The sequence below is a fragment of the Narcine bancroftii genome, chromosome 12 (genome assembly GCF_036971445.1).
Source record: "Narcine bancroftii isolate sNarBan1 chromosome 12, sNarBan1.hap1, whole genome shotgun sequence".
Lineage (NCBI taxonomy): Eukaryota > Metazoa > Chordata > Chondrichthyes > Torpediniformes > Narcinidae > Narcine > Narcine bancroftii.
This window is the reverse complement of record NC_091480.1, coordinates 72,887,973-72,903,315: the sequence shown is the minus strand read 5'-3', so window position 1 is coordinate 72,903,315 and position 15,343 is coordinate 72,887,973. Positions and strand designations below refer to the sequence as shown.

General features: G+C 40.1%; 1 protein-coding gene across 1 annotated transcript in view; it reads left to right on the top strand.

The window, feature by feature from the left end:
• The window catches only part of dnajc7 (DnaJ (Hsp40) homolog, subfamily C, member 7), a 74,663-nt gene that overhangs the window by 43,925 nt on the left and 15,395 nt on the right, over window positions 1–15,343 (top strand). The window contains exons 10-11 of the mRNA XM_069906840.1: window positions 2,468–2,541; window positions 12,458–12,604. Of these exons, the coding sequence (XP_069762941.1) occupies window positions 2,468–2,541; window positions 12,458–12,604 (221 nt within the window). The remainder of the gene's footprint in view (window positions 1–2,467; window positions 2,542–12,457; window positions 12,605–15,343) is intronic.

Below are 15,343 nucleotides of genomic sequence, written 5' to 3'. Positions count from 1 at the left end.
GGTGATGTAAGAGGACAGTCAACGTTTTGGGTTGAAACCCTGTATATGGGCTCTTCAACCAAATGAGTCTGTGTCAACCATCAGCCACACGTTTACACTAATCCTATTTCTTTTACTCTCTCTACATTCTCATGAAGTACCCCCAGATTCTAACACTAGTCTACACACTAGGGCTAGTTCACCGACCAGCCCACTCTGGATGGGATAGGAAACTGGAGCATCTGGGGAACCCACATGGTCACAGGGAGAAAGTGCAAACTCCACACAAAGATCACAGGAAAACCAGATTGAATTGGGTCTCTGGTGCCGAAGCAGTGATTTTACTAGCTGTAAAAGGGGGTCATTCACCCCAGTGTGTCTCATCATCCAGTTAGTCTGAAGGTGCACTTCCCCATAACTTGGCAACCACCAGGTAGTATTTTGCAAATGTAGCTGCTTCTCCTGGGAAAAGAAAATTCTTGTAATTTTTCTCCAAGAATTTTTACCAATTCTTTTTAAAGCAGCCACTGCTGATTAGCATTCACTCACTAGTATAAAATGTTTTGTAGTTGTTCAAAGTTGTGAGGGATTTTAATTAAGGCTAATAAGGGCGGCGTGGTTAGCATAATGCTATTACAGCACCAGTGACCTGGGTTCAAATCCTGCGCTGTCCGTAGAGTTTGTACGTTCTCCCTGTGTCTACGTGGATTTTTTTCAGATGCTCCAACCTTTCAAAATATACAGAAGTTGTAGGTTAATTGGGTGACATGGGCTCATGGGGTGGAAGGGCAAGTTACCATGCTGTATCTCTAAATGTAAATAGTGCAATATGGGCTTCCGAAGTTCTCTAATCAATTCATATTCTGAGGTGCTTCATTCCAGTTCTGTCCTGAAAGACCTGCTCTGCTCCCTCTCCAGCTGTCATTTTTCTAAAATGAGAGTTCTTTGAAGTGAACAGAATAATATAACAGACAGAAGAGAGCACAGATGGTGGGATTCAGTGGGTGGAGCAGCATCAGTGGGGCAATAGGGGCTGGTTAGTGGTTCACAACGTTTACTACGTCTTCTTTGTATTTGTTCCCTTGTCTTTATTGATGAAGGATTCTGATTGTTTTCTTAACAGCTTTTAAAGATGTGTGTGTGTTTGACCCAACAGGAGCCTTTTTAAATTTTAAAATGAAACAAAAATCTTCATATTACCTTTGTTCCTCTGAAGTGTGCCACTATCCTTTTTGCGTATTACTGTTCCAAGATTTGTGTCATCTCCAGTCATCGGAATTATGGCATCTTTGCTTAAAATCATTTCATTGAATATTAAATTTTCTTTTTGATTTTTAATCAATCTTTGGGCAATTCTCTGGTAAACTTCCTGCTAGATTCAGTGTATCCACTACGACGTTTTGCTTTCTCGTGCCTTAGTGTATCCCTTTCCAATGGGATTCACTTCTGATAAGACATTTTTGTGGTATACTATATCTCAAACGTTCTGAAATTTCACCAAGGATCTGTTATTTCTAGGACAGCACAGTTAGCATAGCAGTTAGCGCAATGCTGTTACAGCGCCAATGAACCGGATTCTAATCCAGAGCTGTCTAAGGTGTTTGTACGTCCTCCCAGTGATGCGCATGGGTATCCTCTTCATGCTTCGGTTTCCTCCCACCGCTCAGAATATACTGGGCTTTGTAGGTCATTTGGGTATAATTGGTGGCGTGGCCTCATTGGCCAAAAAGGTCTGTTACCGTGCTATATGTCTAAATTTCTATTATTTCATGAAGAGTCTTCTCAAGGTATGCCTGACTAACGAAATGAAGTTGGTCCATGCATTCATTCATATTTTTCCTTGTGGCAATGAATGCGAATTTTAATCATTAAGTTATTCCACTAATGTAAAAGGATGGCGAAGTGGCTTACAGTCTATCATTTCTATCTCTCTCCTCTTGTAACCACAGGGGTGTATTTACACTCCTCTGATTCATTGCTGCTACTCCAATATCCAAGGACAATTGAAAATTCTGCATATCCTTCAACTAGTACTTCCATCAGTCGTTTACTATGCGTCCCATCAAGACTTGGAGTATTTATTGATTTTGAACACTTGTCCTATCCTTTTGCTGTGATCTAGTTTCTAGATAGACATCATTCTTCTGCATTGTGTGCTGTGTCTGCTAAAGGGATCCGTCCTTTACGCATTTGTTGAATGCTTTAGCAGTCATTTTGCTACGTGGTCTTTTGTGTCCAACTGCTGAGAGCAGCTGCAATTTTAATTTCAAAGACCTGAATTCCTCAAGCAAAACTGAAATGCCAGCTTTTCTTTAGGTCTTGCAGCAGAACTTGAACCTGTGGCTTTTTCACACATCAAAAGTACAAATGACTGTAATGAATCCCCGTTGGATTGAGAACGTGGAAGTAAATGTTGGGCTGAAAAACTGAGAATATATTTTGGCTGTTCGTGTTTGCATTAAATGTTTACTGTTTATATATTTTATAGTTATATGGATACAGAACAATATGAAGAGGCTGTAAGAGATTATGAAAAAATTTACCAGACAGAAAAAACAAAAGGTAAATTAATAAGTTCTCTCAGTGGTCACTTTGATGCAAAGCCTCAAAACTAACTAAAAAGTAAAATCTTCAGCAAAGCATAGAACCTTACAGCACTGTCCAGGCCCTTTGACCCACAATGTTGTGCTAACCTATATAAATCTACCCCCAAAAAATATTTTATTTTTATCCATGCCTCTGTTCAAGGGTCTCTTAAATGCCCTATTGTTCCAGACTCCACACAACCCCTGACAGTGCATTATAGGCACCTATAACTTTGTGTGTATATATAAAATAAACTTATCCTGACGTCTTCCCAAAACTTTCAAAGTCTAAGCAATCAAAATCTTTGGTTACATGTGCTCCATTTTGTAGGTGCATGAGAGATCCAATGTTATAATATTTTGTGATAGCTGGTGAACCTTGGAAATGTTTTCCTGGTGCCAATATACAGATGCATTTACCTAATGAATTATGTTTATATTAATGCTATACGATTTGGAGTGAAGTGATTTCCTAAATTGCAGATGAGGTGGTGAATTCTTCAGCCTGTGTTTTAAGGGCAGAGCCTGTCCTGTAATTCCGCCATTACATTTTGTTTTCATAATACAGGTAGTCCTCAGCTTACAAGCTACGTGAGTTATGTCCACCCGCATGTACAACCAAAATATATATTTTTTTAAATACTGTACTTTGGCTGAGTTTCTTCATTAAAGGTTTATTTGTTGCATTTTATTTGGCAAGATTGCTTTTGTACCTTGTTATGACATGCGAATCCGACACAACTAATCCAAGTTATGACCAATCCTTCGGACCCAATTACGGATATAAGTTGAGGACTACCTGTAAAGTTATTCTGACTGCTTAGTCTGAGTGCGTGGAGTGGGTACAGCAGCCAGTCAGCAGTGAGGTGAGGGAGAAGTCACTGTTTACATGATGATAAACAGGCATTAAATATCATGGGTTTGAAGAACTCAGTGGCTTTGAGTTTTGTTTTTGAAAGTTCCATAATATTTTAGGAAATGTAGAATTTTCTGTGACACTTTGGGGTGTTTTCTCATCTCTTTCTTGGCTACTTTTGATCTAAGTTTTAATGGTTTCATAAAGTTCCATTAACAAAAGAAGGATCCACAGCTTAAGACATTTAAATTTAATTTTCTCAAATACTGCCATATGTATTCTTTTAAGAATGTAGAATGATTTGTAATTTCAAGTTCACTGCATTGTATGAGATAGATTCTGATGTGAGAGGCAATTTCTGTGTGGCTGAGTATGTGCCCATGCGCACGTACCGAGCGCTCCCCAACCAGAAGCCCTGGATGAATCAGAGGATTTGTAACCTGCTGAGGGCGAGAACAAGGATCTAGATCTCTACAAGAAGGCCTGGTACGACCTACGAAGACCATCTCTGAGGGAAATTGGCAATTAAGAGTGCAGGCCATTACAGCCTATAAAGCGAGGCTTCATTACTCGATGAGCTGAACAGCTTCCCTGCCCGCTTTGAGAAGAAGAACCAAACAGTGCCTACTACAATCCCTGGAAAGGCCGAGGACCCTGTGATATCTGTCTCTGAGGACGATGTTAGAACATCATTCAAGAGGGTGAACCCTCGCAAGGCATCAGGGCCTAACGGCGTATCTGGCAAGGTACTGAAAATCTGCACCAACCAACTAGCCGGAGTGTTCATGGATATTTTCAACCTCTCATTGCTGCAAAAGGGTATCAATCATCCCAGTGCCCAAGAAGAGTAGTTTGAGCTGCCTCATCGGCCATCACCCATTAGCACTAACTTCTACTGCAATTAAATGCTTTGAGAGGCTGGTCATGGCCAGAATTAACATGTACTTAAGCAAAGGTCTGGACCCACTGCAATTTGCCTATTGTCACAATCGCTCCACAGCAAATGCAATATTGCTGGCTCTCCACTCAGCTCTGGATCATCTCGAAAACAGCAATTCATACATACAGCTGCTCTTCATAGACTCAGCCTTCAAAACCATTATCCCCTCGGTGCTGGTCAAGAAACTACAAACTTGGGCCTTTGTACCCCACTCTGTATCTGTATCCTTGACTTTTTCATCGGAAGACCACAGTCAGTACAAATTGTCAATACAGATGCACTTCAAGGATGTGTGCTTAGTCCACTGCTCTACTCATTATACACCCACGACTCTGTGGCCAGGCACAATTCCAATGCTATCTAGAAGTTTGCCAATGACCCACAGTTGTCGGCAGAATCACAAACGGCAATGAGGAAGCGTACAGGAGGAAGATAGATCAGGTCTTTGAGTGACGTCACATCAACAAAATTGCATTCAACATTATAAAAACCAAGGAGATGATTGTGGACTTCAGGAGGAAGTCAGGGAAACATGATCCAATCTTCATCAAGGACTCAGTAGTGGAGATGGTCGATAACTTCATATACCTGGGTGTCAACATCTCCAAGGATCTGCCCTGGAGCATTCATATCGATGCAATCATGAAGAAGGCTCGCCAGCGGCTATACTTTGTGAGGTGTTTGAGGAGCTTCTATATGTCACTAAAGACTCTTGATAACTTCTACAGGTGTACCGTGGTGAGTATTCTGGTTGGTTGCATCATTGCCTGGTATGGAGGCGCCAACTCTCAGGACAAGAAAAAACTCCAGAGGGTTGTTAACTCGGTCTGCAACATCACAGGCATCAGACTTCACTCCATTGAGGACATTGACACCAGGCAATGTCTTGAAAAGGCAGCCTCTATCCTCAAAGACCCCCACTATCTAGGCCAGGCCCTATTCACCCTGCTACCATCAGGAAAAAAGGTCCAGGAAACTGAAGACGAGCACTCAGTGGCACAAGGACAGCTTCTTCCCCGCTGCCATCAGATTCCTGAATGATCAATGAACCACAGACACTGCCTTACTTTTCGTGTATTTTTTAAATATTATTGTTGTAAGTCGGTTCATAATTATGCAGCTGCAAATCACTGAATTTCATGACTTGTTCATGACAATAAATTTTGATTCAGATTTAACTTGGGTAAAAAGAACTCATAAGACATAGGAGCAAAAATAGGCTATTCAGCCCGTCAAGTCTGCCCCGCCATTTAATTATGAGCTGATCTCCCTGTATCATTTGATGCCCTGGTTAATCAAGAACCTATCAAACTCTGCCTTTAGTACACCCAATGACCTGGCCTCCACAATGCCCTGTGGTAACAAATTCCACAGATTTGCCACCCTCTGGCTGAAGAAATTCCTCCCCATCTTTGTTTGAAGCAGATGCCCTTCAATTCTGAAGTTGTGCCCTCTTGTCATAGACTCTTCCACCATGGGAAACCACCTTTCTACTTCTGCTCTGTCCACGCCTTTCAACATTTGAAATGTTTCAATGAGGTTTCCTCCCCCACCCCCATTCTTCTAAATTCCAACAAATACAGGCCAAGATAACCCTTTCATTCCTAGAATCATCCTTGTGAACCTCCTTTGAACTCTCTCCAACATCGTCACATCATTTCTTAAATTGAGGAGCCTAATACTCCCTGAGGTCTCACCAGTGCCTTATAGAGCCTCAGCATCACCTCCCTACCCTTATATTCTATTCCACTTGAAATGAATGCCAGCAATGCATTTGCATTTGCCTTCTTCACCACTGACTCAACATGCAAGGCTATCTTGCAGGAGGGCTTCCAGGTCAGTTTACACCTGGGTATGTTCAGTTTTCTCCCCATTTAAAAAAAACAGTCCGCCTGTTTATTTTTTCTGTTGATGTGCATGACCATATGCTTTCCGACATTGTATTTTATTTGCCATTTGTCTGCCCATTCTCCTAATCTGTCTGTCCTTTTGCTACCTCCTGGTTTCTTCAGCACTACCTACTCCTCCACCTATAGGACCATAGAACACTAGAGCACAGAAAACAGACCATTCGACCCTTCTAGCCCATGCCGAAATATTCTGCTAGTCCCGTCGACCTGCACCCAGTCCATAACCCTCCATACCTCTCCCACCCATGTATCTACCAATTTATTCTTAAAATATGAGTGAGCCCACATTTACCACGTCAGATGGAAGCTCGTTCCACACTCCCACCACTGTGAAGAAGTTCCCCCTTGTGTTTCCCCTAAACCTTTTCCCTTTCACCCTAAAGCCATATCCTCTTGCATTTATCTCTCAGAATCTAAGTAGAAAGAGCCTACTCGCATTTACTCTGTCTACACCTCTCATAATTTTGTAAACCTCTATCAAATCTCCCCTCATTCATCTACGCTCCAAGGAATAAAGTCCTAATCTGTTTAATCTTTCCCTGTAACTTGACTCCTGAAGACCTGGCAACATCCCAGTAAATCTTCTTTGCACTCTTTCAATCTTACCGATGTCCTTCCTGTAGTTAGGCGACCAGAACTGTATTCGATACTCCAAATTTTGCCTCACCAATATCTTATACCACCTCACCATAACATCCTAACTCCTATATTCAATACTTTGATTTATGAAAGCCAAGATGCCAAAAGTTTTCTTTACAATCCTGTCCACCTATGATGCCACTTTCAGGGAATTATGTATCTGTTTCCCAAATCCCTTTGCTCCTCTGCACACCTCAGTGCCCTACCATTTACTACCTTGGTTTGTCCTTCCAAAATGTAACGCCTCATACTTGTCTGCATTAAATTGCATCTGCCATTTTTCATCCCATTTTTACAGCTGGTTTAAATCGCTCTGCAAGCTTTGAAAACCTTCCTCGCTGTCCACGATGCCTCCAATCTTAGTGTCATCAGCAAACTTGCTGATCCAATGTGCCACATTATCATCCAGATCATTGATTTTGACAACAAACAACAATGGTCCCAGCACAGATTCCTGAGGCGCACCACTAGTCACAGGCCTCCAGTCTGAGAAGCAATCATCCACTACCACTCTCCGACTTCTCCCATACAATAAATTTCAAATCCACTTTACACCCTATCCATGGATACCTAGTGTCTGAACCTTCTGAACTAACCTCCCATGGGGGACCTTGTCAAAGCCCTCACTAAAGTCCTTGTTGACAACATCCTTTCCTTCATCTACTTTCTTGGTAACCTACTTGAAAAACTCTGATTCATTAAAAACTATTACCATTCACAAATCCATGCTGAATATCCTTAATTAGCCCTTGACTGTCCAAATACTTGTATATCCGATCTCTCAGAACATCTTCCAGTAATTTACCTACTACTAACGTCAGCCTCAGCAGCCTGTAATTACCTGGTTTACTTTTTAAGCCTTTTTTTAAACAACAGAACAACATGAGTCACCCTCCAATCCTCCAGCACCCCACCCATGGATAAGGACATTTTAAATATTTCTGCCAGGGCCCCTGCAATTTCTACACTAGTCTCCCTCAAGGCCCGAGGGAGTATCATGTCATGCCCAGGGGATCTATCTACCTTTCTTCACTGTAAGGCAGCAAGCACCTCCTCCTCTTTAATCTCTATATGTTCCATGCCACTCTGCTTGTTTCCCTTCCATCCTTATCCACTATGCCAGTTTCCTGAGTAAATACTGATGCAAAAAAAACTGATCTCCCTATCTCGTGAGGCTCCACACATAGATGGCCATTCTGATCTTCTAGAGGACCAATTTTGTCCCTTACTATCCTTTTAATATACTTATAGAAACCCCTTGGGTTTACCTTCACATTGTCTGCCAAAGCAACCTCGTGTCTTCTTTTAGCCTTCCTGATTTGTTTTCTGGAGGTTTTTCTTGCATTTTCTATATTCCTCAAGTGTCTGATTTGTACCATGTTACCTATACCCATTATGCACCTCTTTCTTCTTCCAAACCAGATCCCCCAATATCCCTCAAAAGCCAAAGTTTCAAAAACCTTCTAACCTTGCCTTTGATCCTGACAGAAACTTACAAACTCTGTACTCTCAAAATTTCTCCTTTGAAGGTCCTCCACTTACCTTGCACATCCTTGCTGGAAAACAACCTATCGAAATCCATGCATTTTAGAACCTTTCTCATTTTCTAAAAATTGGCCTTTCTCCAATTTAGAATCTCAACCCAAGGCCCAGAAATAATCCTTTTCCATAACTAACTTGAAACTAATGGCATTACGATCACTGGACTCAAACTCTCCCCCTACACATACCTTGTCACCTGTCCTGTCTTGTTCCCCAATATAAGATCCAGTATTGCACTCTCTCTTTGTCTTTGGCAAACTTGGCCACAAAGCCATTCATTCCATAATCCAAATAATTAATGTACAACATAAAAAGAAGTCGCTCCCCACACCAACCCCTGTGGGACACCACTAGCAACTGGCAGCCAAAAAGAATATGGTCACTGTTTCTGACTCTGCTTCCTGCCAATCAGTCAAGGCTCTATCCCCGCTAGTATGTTTCCTGTTATACCATGAGCTCTTATCTTGTTAAGTACCCTAATGTGAGGTACCTTGTCAAATGTCTTCTGAAAATCTAAATACACAACATCCACTGCATCTCCTTTATCCATCCTGCTTGTCACTTCTTTAAAGAATTCCAATAAGTGTCTCAAGCAAGATTTTCCCTTGAGGAAACCCTGCTGGCTCCAAGTGCTCCGTAACCTCATCCTTGACAATTGACTTCAACATCAGGCTAATTTCCTTTCTGATGCCTCCCTTCTCTCTTGAATAGTGAGGTGACATTTGTGATTTTCCAGTCCTCTGCGACCATATCAGAATTTATTGATTCTTGAAAGATCATTACCAATGCCTCCACAATCTCTACCACTACTTTCAGAACAGGAGGGTGCAATCCCATTGGTCCACTCTTAAACTATTCAGCTTTCTGATCACCTACTCATGAAATAGTAACTGCACTCACTTCCCTTCCATGATACCTTTTGACACCTGGCACACTGTGTCTTCCACAGTGAAGACTGATACAAAATACTAATTTAGTTCCTCTTCCATCTCTTATTATATTTTTCTCCAGAATCACTTTCTAGTGGTCCTCTATCTACTTTCACCTCTCTTTTATTTTTTTATATACTTGAAGAATTATCCTCTTTAATATTATTTGCTAGCCTACTTTCATGCTTCATTTTTTTTCTCCCCTTGTGAGTTTTTAACAATTTCCCAATCCTCTCTCTCTCCCCACTAATTTTAGCTTCCTTGTCGGCCCTCTCTTTTAAGACCACAAGACATAGGAGCAGAAATCGACTATAGAACCTATAGAGTCTGCCCCACCACTTCCTCATGAACTGACCCATTTCCTCACTCAGCCCCACTGCCTGGCCTTCTCCCCATAACCTTTGATACCCTGGCTAATCAAGAATCTGTCAATCCCTGCCTTGGCAGGGATCCCAATGACCTGGCTGCCCCAACTGTCTGCCCCAACAAATTCCACAGATTTACCACCCTTTGGCTGAACAAAATTCCTCCGCATCTCTATTCTTAGCAGACCCCCTTTAATCCTGAAGTTGTGCCTTCTTGGCCTTGATTCTCCCACCATGGAAAACAACCTTTCTACATCCACGTTGTCCATGCCTTTCAGCACTTGAAATGTTTCAATGAGATCCTCTCTCATTCTCCTAAATTCCAATGAGTACAGGCCAAGAGCTGTCAAATGCTCCTTGTATAATAACCATTTCATTCCTGGAATCATCCTAGTAAATCTCCTTTGAACCCCCTCCAACATCTTTCTTAAATGAGGAGCTTTTACATTGTCTTTGACTTCCCTTGTCAGCCACAGTTATGGCATTTTTCTATTTGAATTTTTTTTTGTTATGTAATTATCCTGCACCTTCCTCATTTCCTATGTAAACTCCATTCCAATCTACCTTGGCCAGTTCCTCTTTCATTCCCTTTACTCCACTGAAATACCAACACATCTGACTTTAGTTTCTCCCTGTTAAATTTCAAATTCAACTCAATCATATTGTGATCACTGCCCCCGAATAGTTCCATTACTCTAAGCACCTCTGGGGCATTACACAACACCCAATCCAATACAGGCAATCCCCTAGTGGGCGAATCAACAATCTGCTCTAAAACACCAGCTCATAGGCTTTCTACAAAATCTCTGACATGAGATCCAGTCCCAAACTGGTTTTCCCCAATCTACTTGCATGTTAAAGTCCACATCCCAGCTACTGTTTGGAAATCTACATATAATTGCCAGCAGTGTCTACCCTTGCCATTCCTTAACTCGACCCACAATTATTCTATATCTTCAGATTCCCTGTCACCTCTTTCTAATGATTTAATGTTGTTCCTTAGCAACAGAGCCACGCCATCCCCTCTGCTTACCTGCCTATCCTTTTGATACACCGTGTATCATGGACATTCAGCTCCCAATGGCATTCATCCTTCAGCCACAACCCCACGATGGCCACAACATCATACCTGCCAATGTGTAGCTGTACTAAAGGTCATCACTTTATTTCTCATGCTGCGAGTCTTTAAATACAAAACCTTTAGCCCTTGTTACTTTTGACTCTGTGCCCCTGTTGCAACATCCCAATCCTATCTGCCTGTCCTCCTACACAAATTCCCTACCAACTGTCCCATCATGTGTGTCAACTGGCTCTTCCTCTTGGTTTCCACCCCTCTGCAAATCTAATTTAAATTCTGACATCCCTCCCACCCCCAACAACATTAGTGAACCTTCCTGCCAGGATATTGGTTCCCCTTGAGTTCGGGTGCAATCCATCCCACTTGTACAGTTTACCCCTTCACCAGAAAAACTTCCAGTAATGCAAGAACTTGAAGCCCTGGTCCCTGCACTATCTCTTCAGCTACACGTTTGTCTGCACCATCTTTCTGTTGACTTTCCCTAGCTCGTGGTACCAGGAGTGATCCAGAGATGACCACCTTGGAGGTGGTCCTCTTCAGCCTCTTTATGAACTCCCTAAACTTAACTTTGCACGACCTCTATCCAACTCCTGCCTATGTCATTGGTACCACTATGTACCACGACCAGCTGTTCACCCTCCCCCTTAAGAATATTCTACACCCACTCAAAGACATCCTGGACCTGAGCACTTGGGAGGCAACACACTATCCTCGAGTCTCTCCTTTGTGGCTGCAAAATCTCCTTTCTCTTCCTCTCTCTATTGAGTCCCCTGTGACTATCGCTCTGCCTGACTTCACCCTTCTCTTCTGAGCCCCAGAGCCGACCACAGTCTGGCTGCTGCCTGGCACAGATAGGTCAACCCCAGCAGTATCCAAAGGGATGTTGCTGAGGGGAATGGCCACAGGGGTACCCTGCACTGCCTGCCTATTCCCTTTCCCTCTCCTGAATGTCACCCAGCTACCTTCCTCCTTCCTCCTAGGTGTGATTGCATCCCTGTAACTCCTGTCTCTCACCCCCTCAGCCTCCCCAATGATCCGGAGTTCATCCAGTCCAGCTCCAGTTCCCTAATACGGTCTGTAAGGAGCTGCAGTTGGATGCACTTCTTGCAGAGGAAGTAATCAGCAAGAGGAGCATGCCCGCCCTGGCTTCCATTCCCACTGATTATTAAAGAGGAAAGAGAACAACCTGCTCTTACCTTGCCTCAATTTGTACACCTCCACCTCAGCCTCTGCTCGTCAAAGCCTGTCTAACCAAAGCCTCAAATTTCCACTCCTACGCTGGGCCACTCACACACTTGCCACTCCATTTGAGCTTTCCTTTCTTTTATTGGCTATAGTGAATTAGCCAATGGAGAAATTTAAACAAGCACTTCTCCCACTGCTTTTTAACAGCTTCTTCTCTCGTTCACAGTCCCCTTTTAGCAGCCCTTGACAAGACTTGCAAAACGCTCCTATTTAAACTCTTCTCTTTGACCTGAGTGCAAATCAATTGGTCCAATACTAGCATAGAAAAAATAATTATGCCTACTACTTTCAGTTCTGTAAAGGTGGAAATCCTAACTTACTGGACTGCTTCTTGGTGGAGAACACGCCAAAACGTCTAGGTGCCTTATTTTTGTGTGTCCTTTTCTTAGAGCATAAGCAGCTGCTTAAGAATGCTCAGCTTGAACTGAAAAAGAGCAAACGAAAAGATTATTACAAAATTCTGGGTGTTGACAAAACTGCTTCAGAAGATGAAATTAAGAAAGCCTATAGGAAGCGAGCACTGATGCATCACCCAGGTAAGGATGGGTTCTATATGTTCCAGCAGTTGCTTAGTTCTCTGAAAGTCGTAGGCTTGAGTTTAATAATGGTTAAACATGAATTTTCTGTTTTCTCAATTATATGTATTGCAATTTACGATATAGAAATGATCAGCAAATCCAGCAACTTTCATTTAAAGCTTTTTAAATTTATTTTATGAATTTTAAACCACTAATAATTGCATTACATTCAATCAAAAATTATTGCAAAAAAATATACGTGGTATATAACCCCACCCCTCCATCCCACCCTTCCACCTCCCCTCCCCCCAACCCCTAAAGGAAAAAAAAGAAAGAAAATAGAAAAAAGAAAAGAAAAATAAAATCTGGAAGATGCCATGGGAATAAAACATTTATACCATAAAGCCTATATTGGAGGTTACCAAGAAGTGAGGTCTTCAGAGAGTCTATTAAACATACAAACCCACATTGTGTAAATATGGGCTCCATATTTTTCAAAACACATATTTATCTCACAGTGCAAGTAATCTTCTCTAACGGTACAGAACTGCGAAGTTCTGCATGCCATCTTTCCTTACCTAAATCTATTTCTGACTTCCATGATATTGCTATACATTCCCTAGAAACTGCTAAAGCAATTAACACAAATTCAATTTGATACATATTTAAGTTTAATTTTGGTCTTATAACCTTAATATTACTCAATAAAAATAACATTGGATCCTGTCTGAATTTGACTCCTGTAATTTGTTCCAAAAAATTACCTACCTCTAACCAAAAATGTCTAACTTTAGGGGATTGCCAAATTGAATGCAAAAAAGTTCCAACCTCAGATCTACACCTGAAAGATAAATCTGATATAGCAGGGTTTAATCTGTTTAATTTTTGTGGAGTCAAATATAATTGATGTAAAAAAAATTATATTGGGCCAACCTATCTTACATTTATAATTTTGGTCATATTACTCTTAATTAACTCCATCCAGTCCTTTTCATCCTTTCCACAACTCAATCAAATGTTTCAAAATAGATGATTCCCTATTTCCAAATAACAATTTAGAATTACATTATAAATAAAATCCTGGGGATTCATTTCCCCCTCTATCGCAGTAAACTCTATAAAAACCCAAGATGGAATATTATATAAATGAAACAATACATTGTTATCTCATTTATCTCTTATCTCACTTGAGCTGCCTTTTTATAATTCTTAAAATGAGGAAGTCATAAACCCCCTAATTCATACTTCCAGGTCAATTTTTCCAAACAAACCCATGGCATTTTATCTTTCCATAAAAATTTACTAAAATCCTTAAAAAATGTTGATGGATTGGGATAGGGATTGACTGTAAAAGATATTGATCTCTAAGGAAAACATTCATTTTAACACAATTTACTCTATCAACTAAAGTAATAGGTAGAGTATTCTACTTCTTTAAATCTCCAACCATTCTATTAAGTGATGGTAAATAATTTAACTTAGATTAAAAAAAAATTAATAATTATTAATTCAAATACAAAAATATTTAATACCTACATGAGGCTACCTAAGTTTAGTAACCATTTTACAATCTGTGTAGTCACCCACAGCTAAAGGCATAATCTCACCTTTTTCCCAATTAGCTTTATATCTAGAAACTTCCCCATATTCTTTCGACTTAAACTGTAATTGGGACAAAGAATTTATAGGATCAGTTAAATAAACCAAAACCTCATCCGCAAATAAATTAATTTTATATTCTTCCTGATTCACCTTAATTTCCTTAATCTTAGGATCTTGTCTAATAAGATCAGCTAAAGGTTGAATTGCTAAAATAAACAAAGCCGGTAACAAAGGATAACCATGTCGACTTGATCTAGTTAATGGAAAAGAAACAGTTATCTGTCCATTAGTAATCACTTTTGCTAAAGGATTTTTATATAAAGCTTTAAACCAATTTATAAATGTAGAACTAAAACCAAACTTCTCCAACACTTTAAACAAAAAAAATCCATTCTAATCTATCAAAGGCTTTTACCGCATCCAAAGTTACTGCTACATGACTGTCACCTTTTTTGAATTAAATGAATTAAACTAATTAGTCTTGCAATATTATCAGCAGATTTTTGTTTTTTAATAAATCCTGTTTGATCCATATGAATTAAATTAGATAAATATTTATTTAATCTATTTGCTAAAAAAAATTTGACAATTTTATAATCCACATTTAATAAAGATTTCTGACAATACCATTCGGTAATGATCTAAGCATTTCATTAACTTCTCTTATTGTAAAAGGGGCATCTAAATTTCTCTGATCTTGATATGTCAAACTAGATAAATTTATCTGAGATAAAAATTTATCAATCTTAACTTCATCTCCAATAAATTCTGATTTATACATATTGGAATTTAATAAACTTTAAATAAATCATTAATATCTCTAGAATTATAAGTAATCGTCTTAGAGTTTTTCTTAACAGCATTGATTATTCTAGACATTTGGTCTGTTTTTAACTTCCAAGGTAAAACATTATGGGCTCTTTTTCCTAATTCGTAATATCTTTGCTTAGTTCTATACCTCTGAATCGTATTAAAATGAAACTTTTTCTTTATTAATTCTTTTCTCATCTATAGCCTTCTTCTGTAGTTGCTTTTCCAGATGATCCTATATTTCCCTTTCTAACTGATAAATCTCTTTCATACAGTCTTTTTAAATTTTCAATGTAAAACATTGTCCTCTCAAATATGCCTTTAATGTATCCCACACCATAAAAT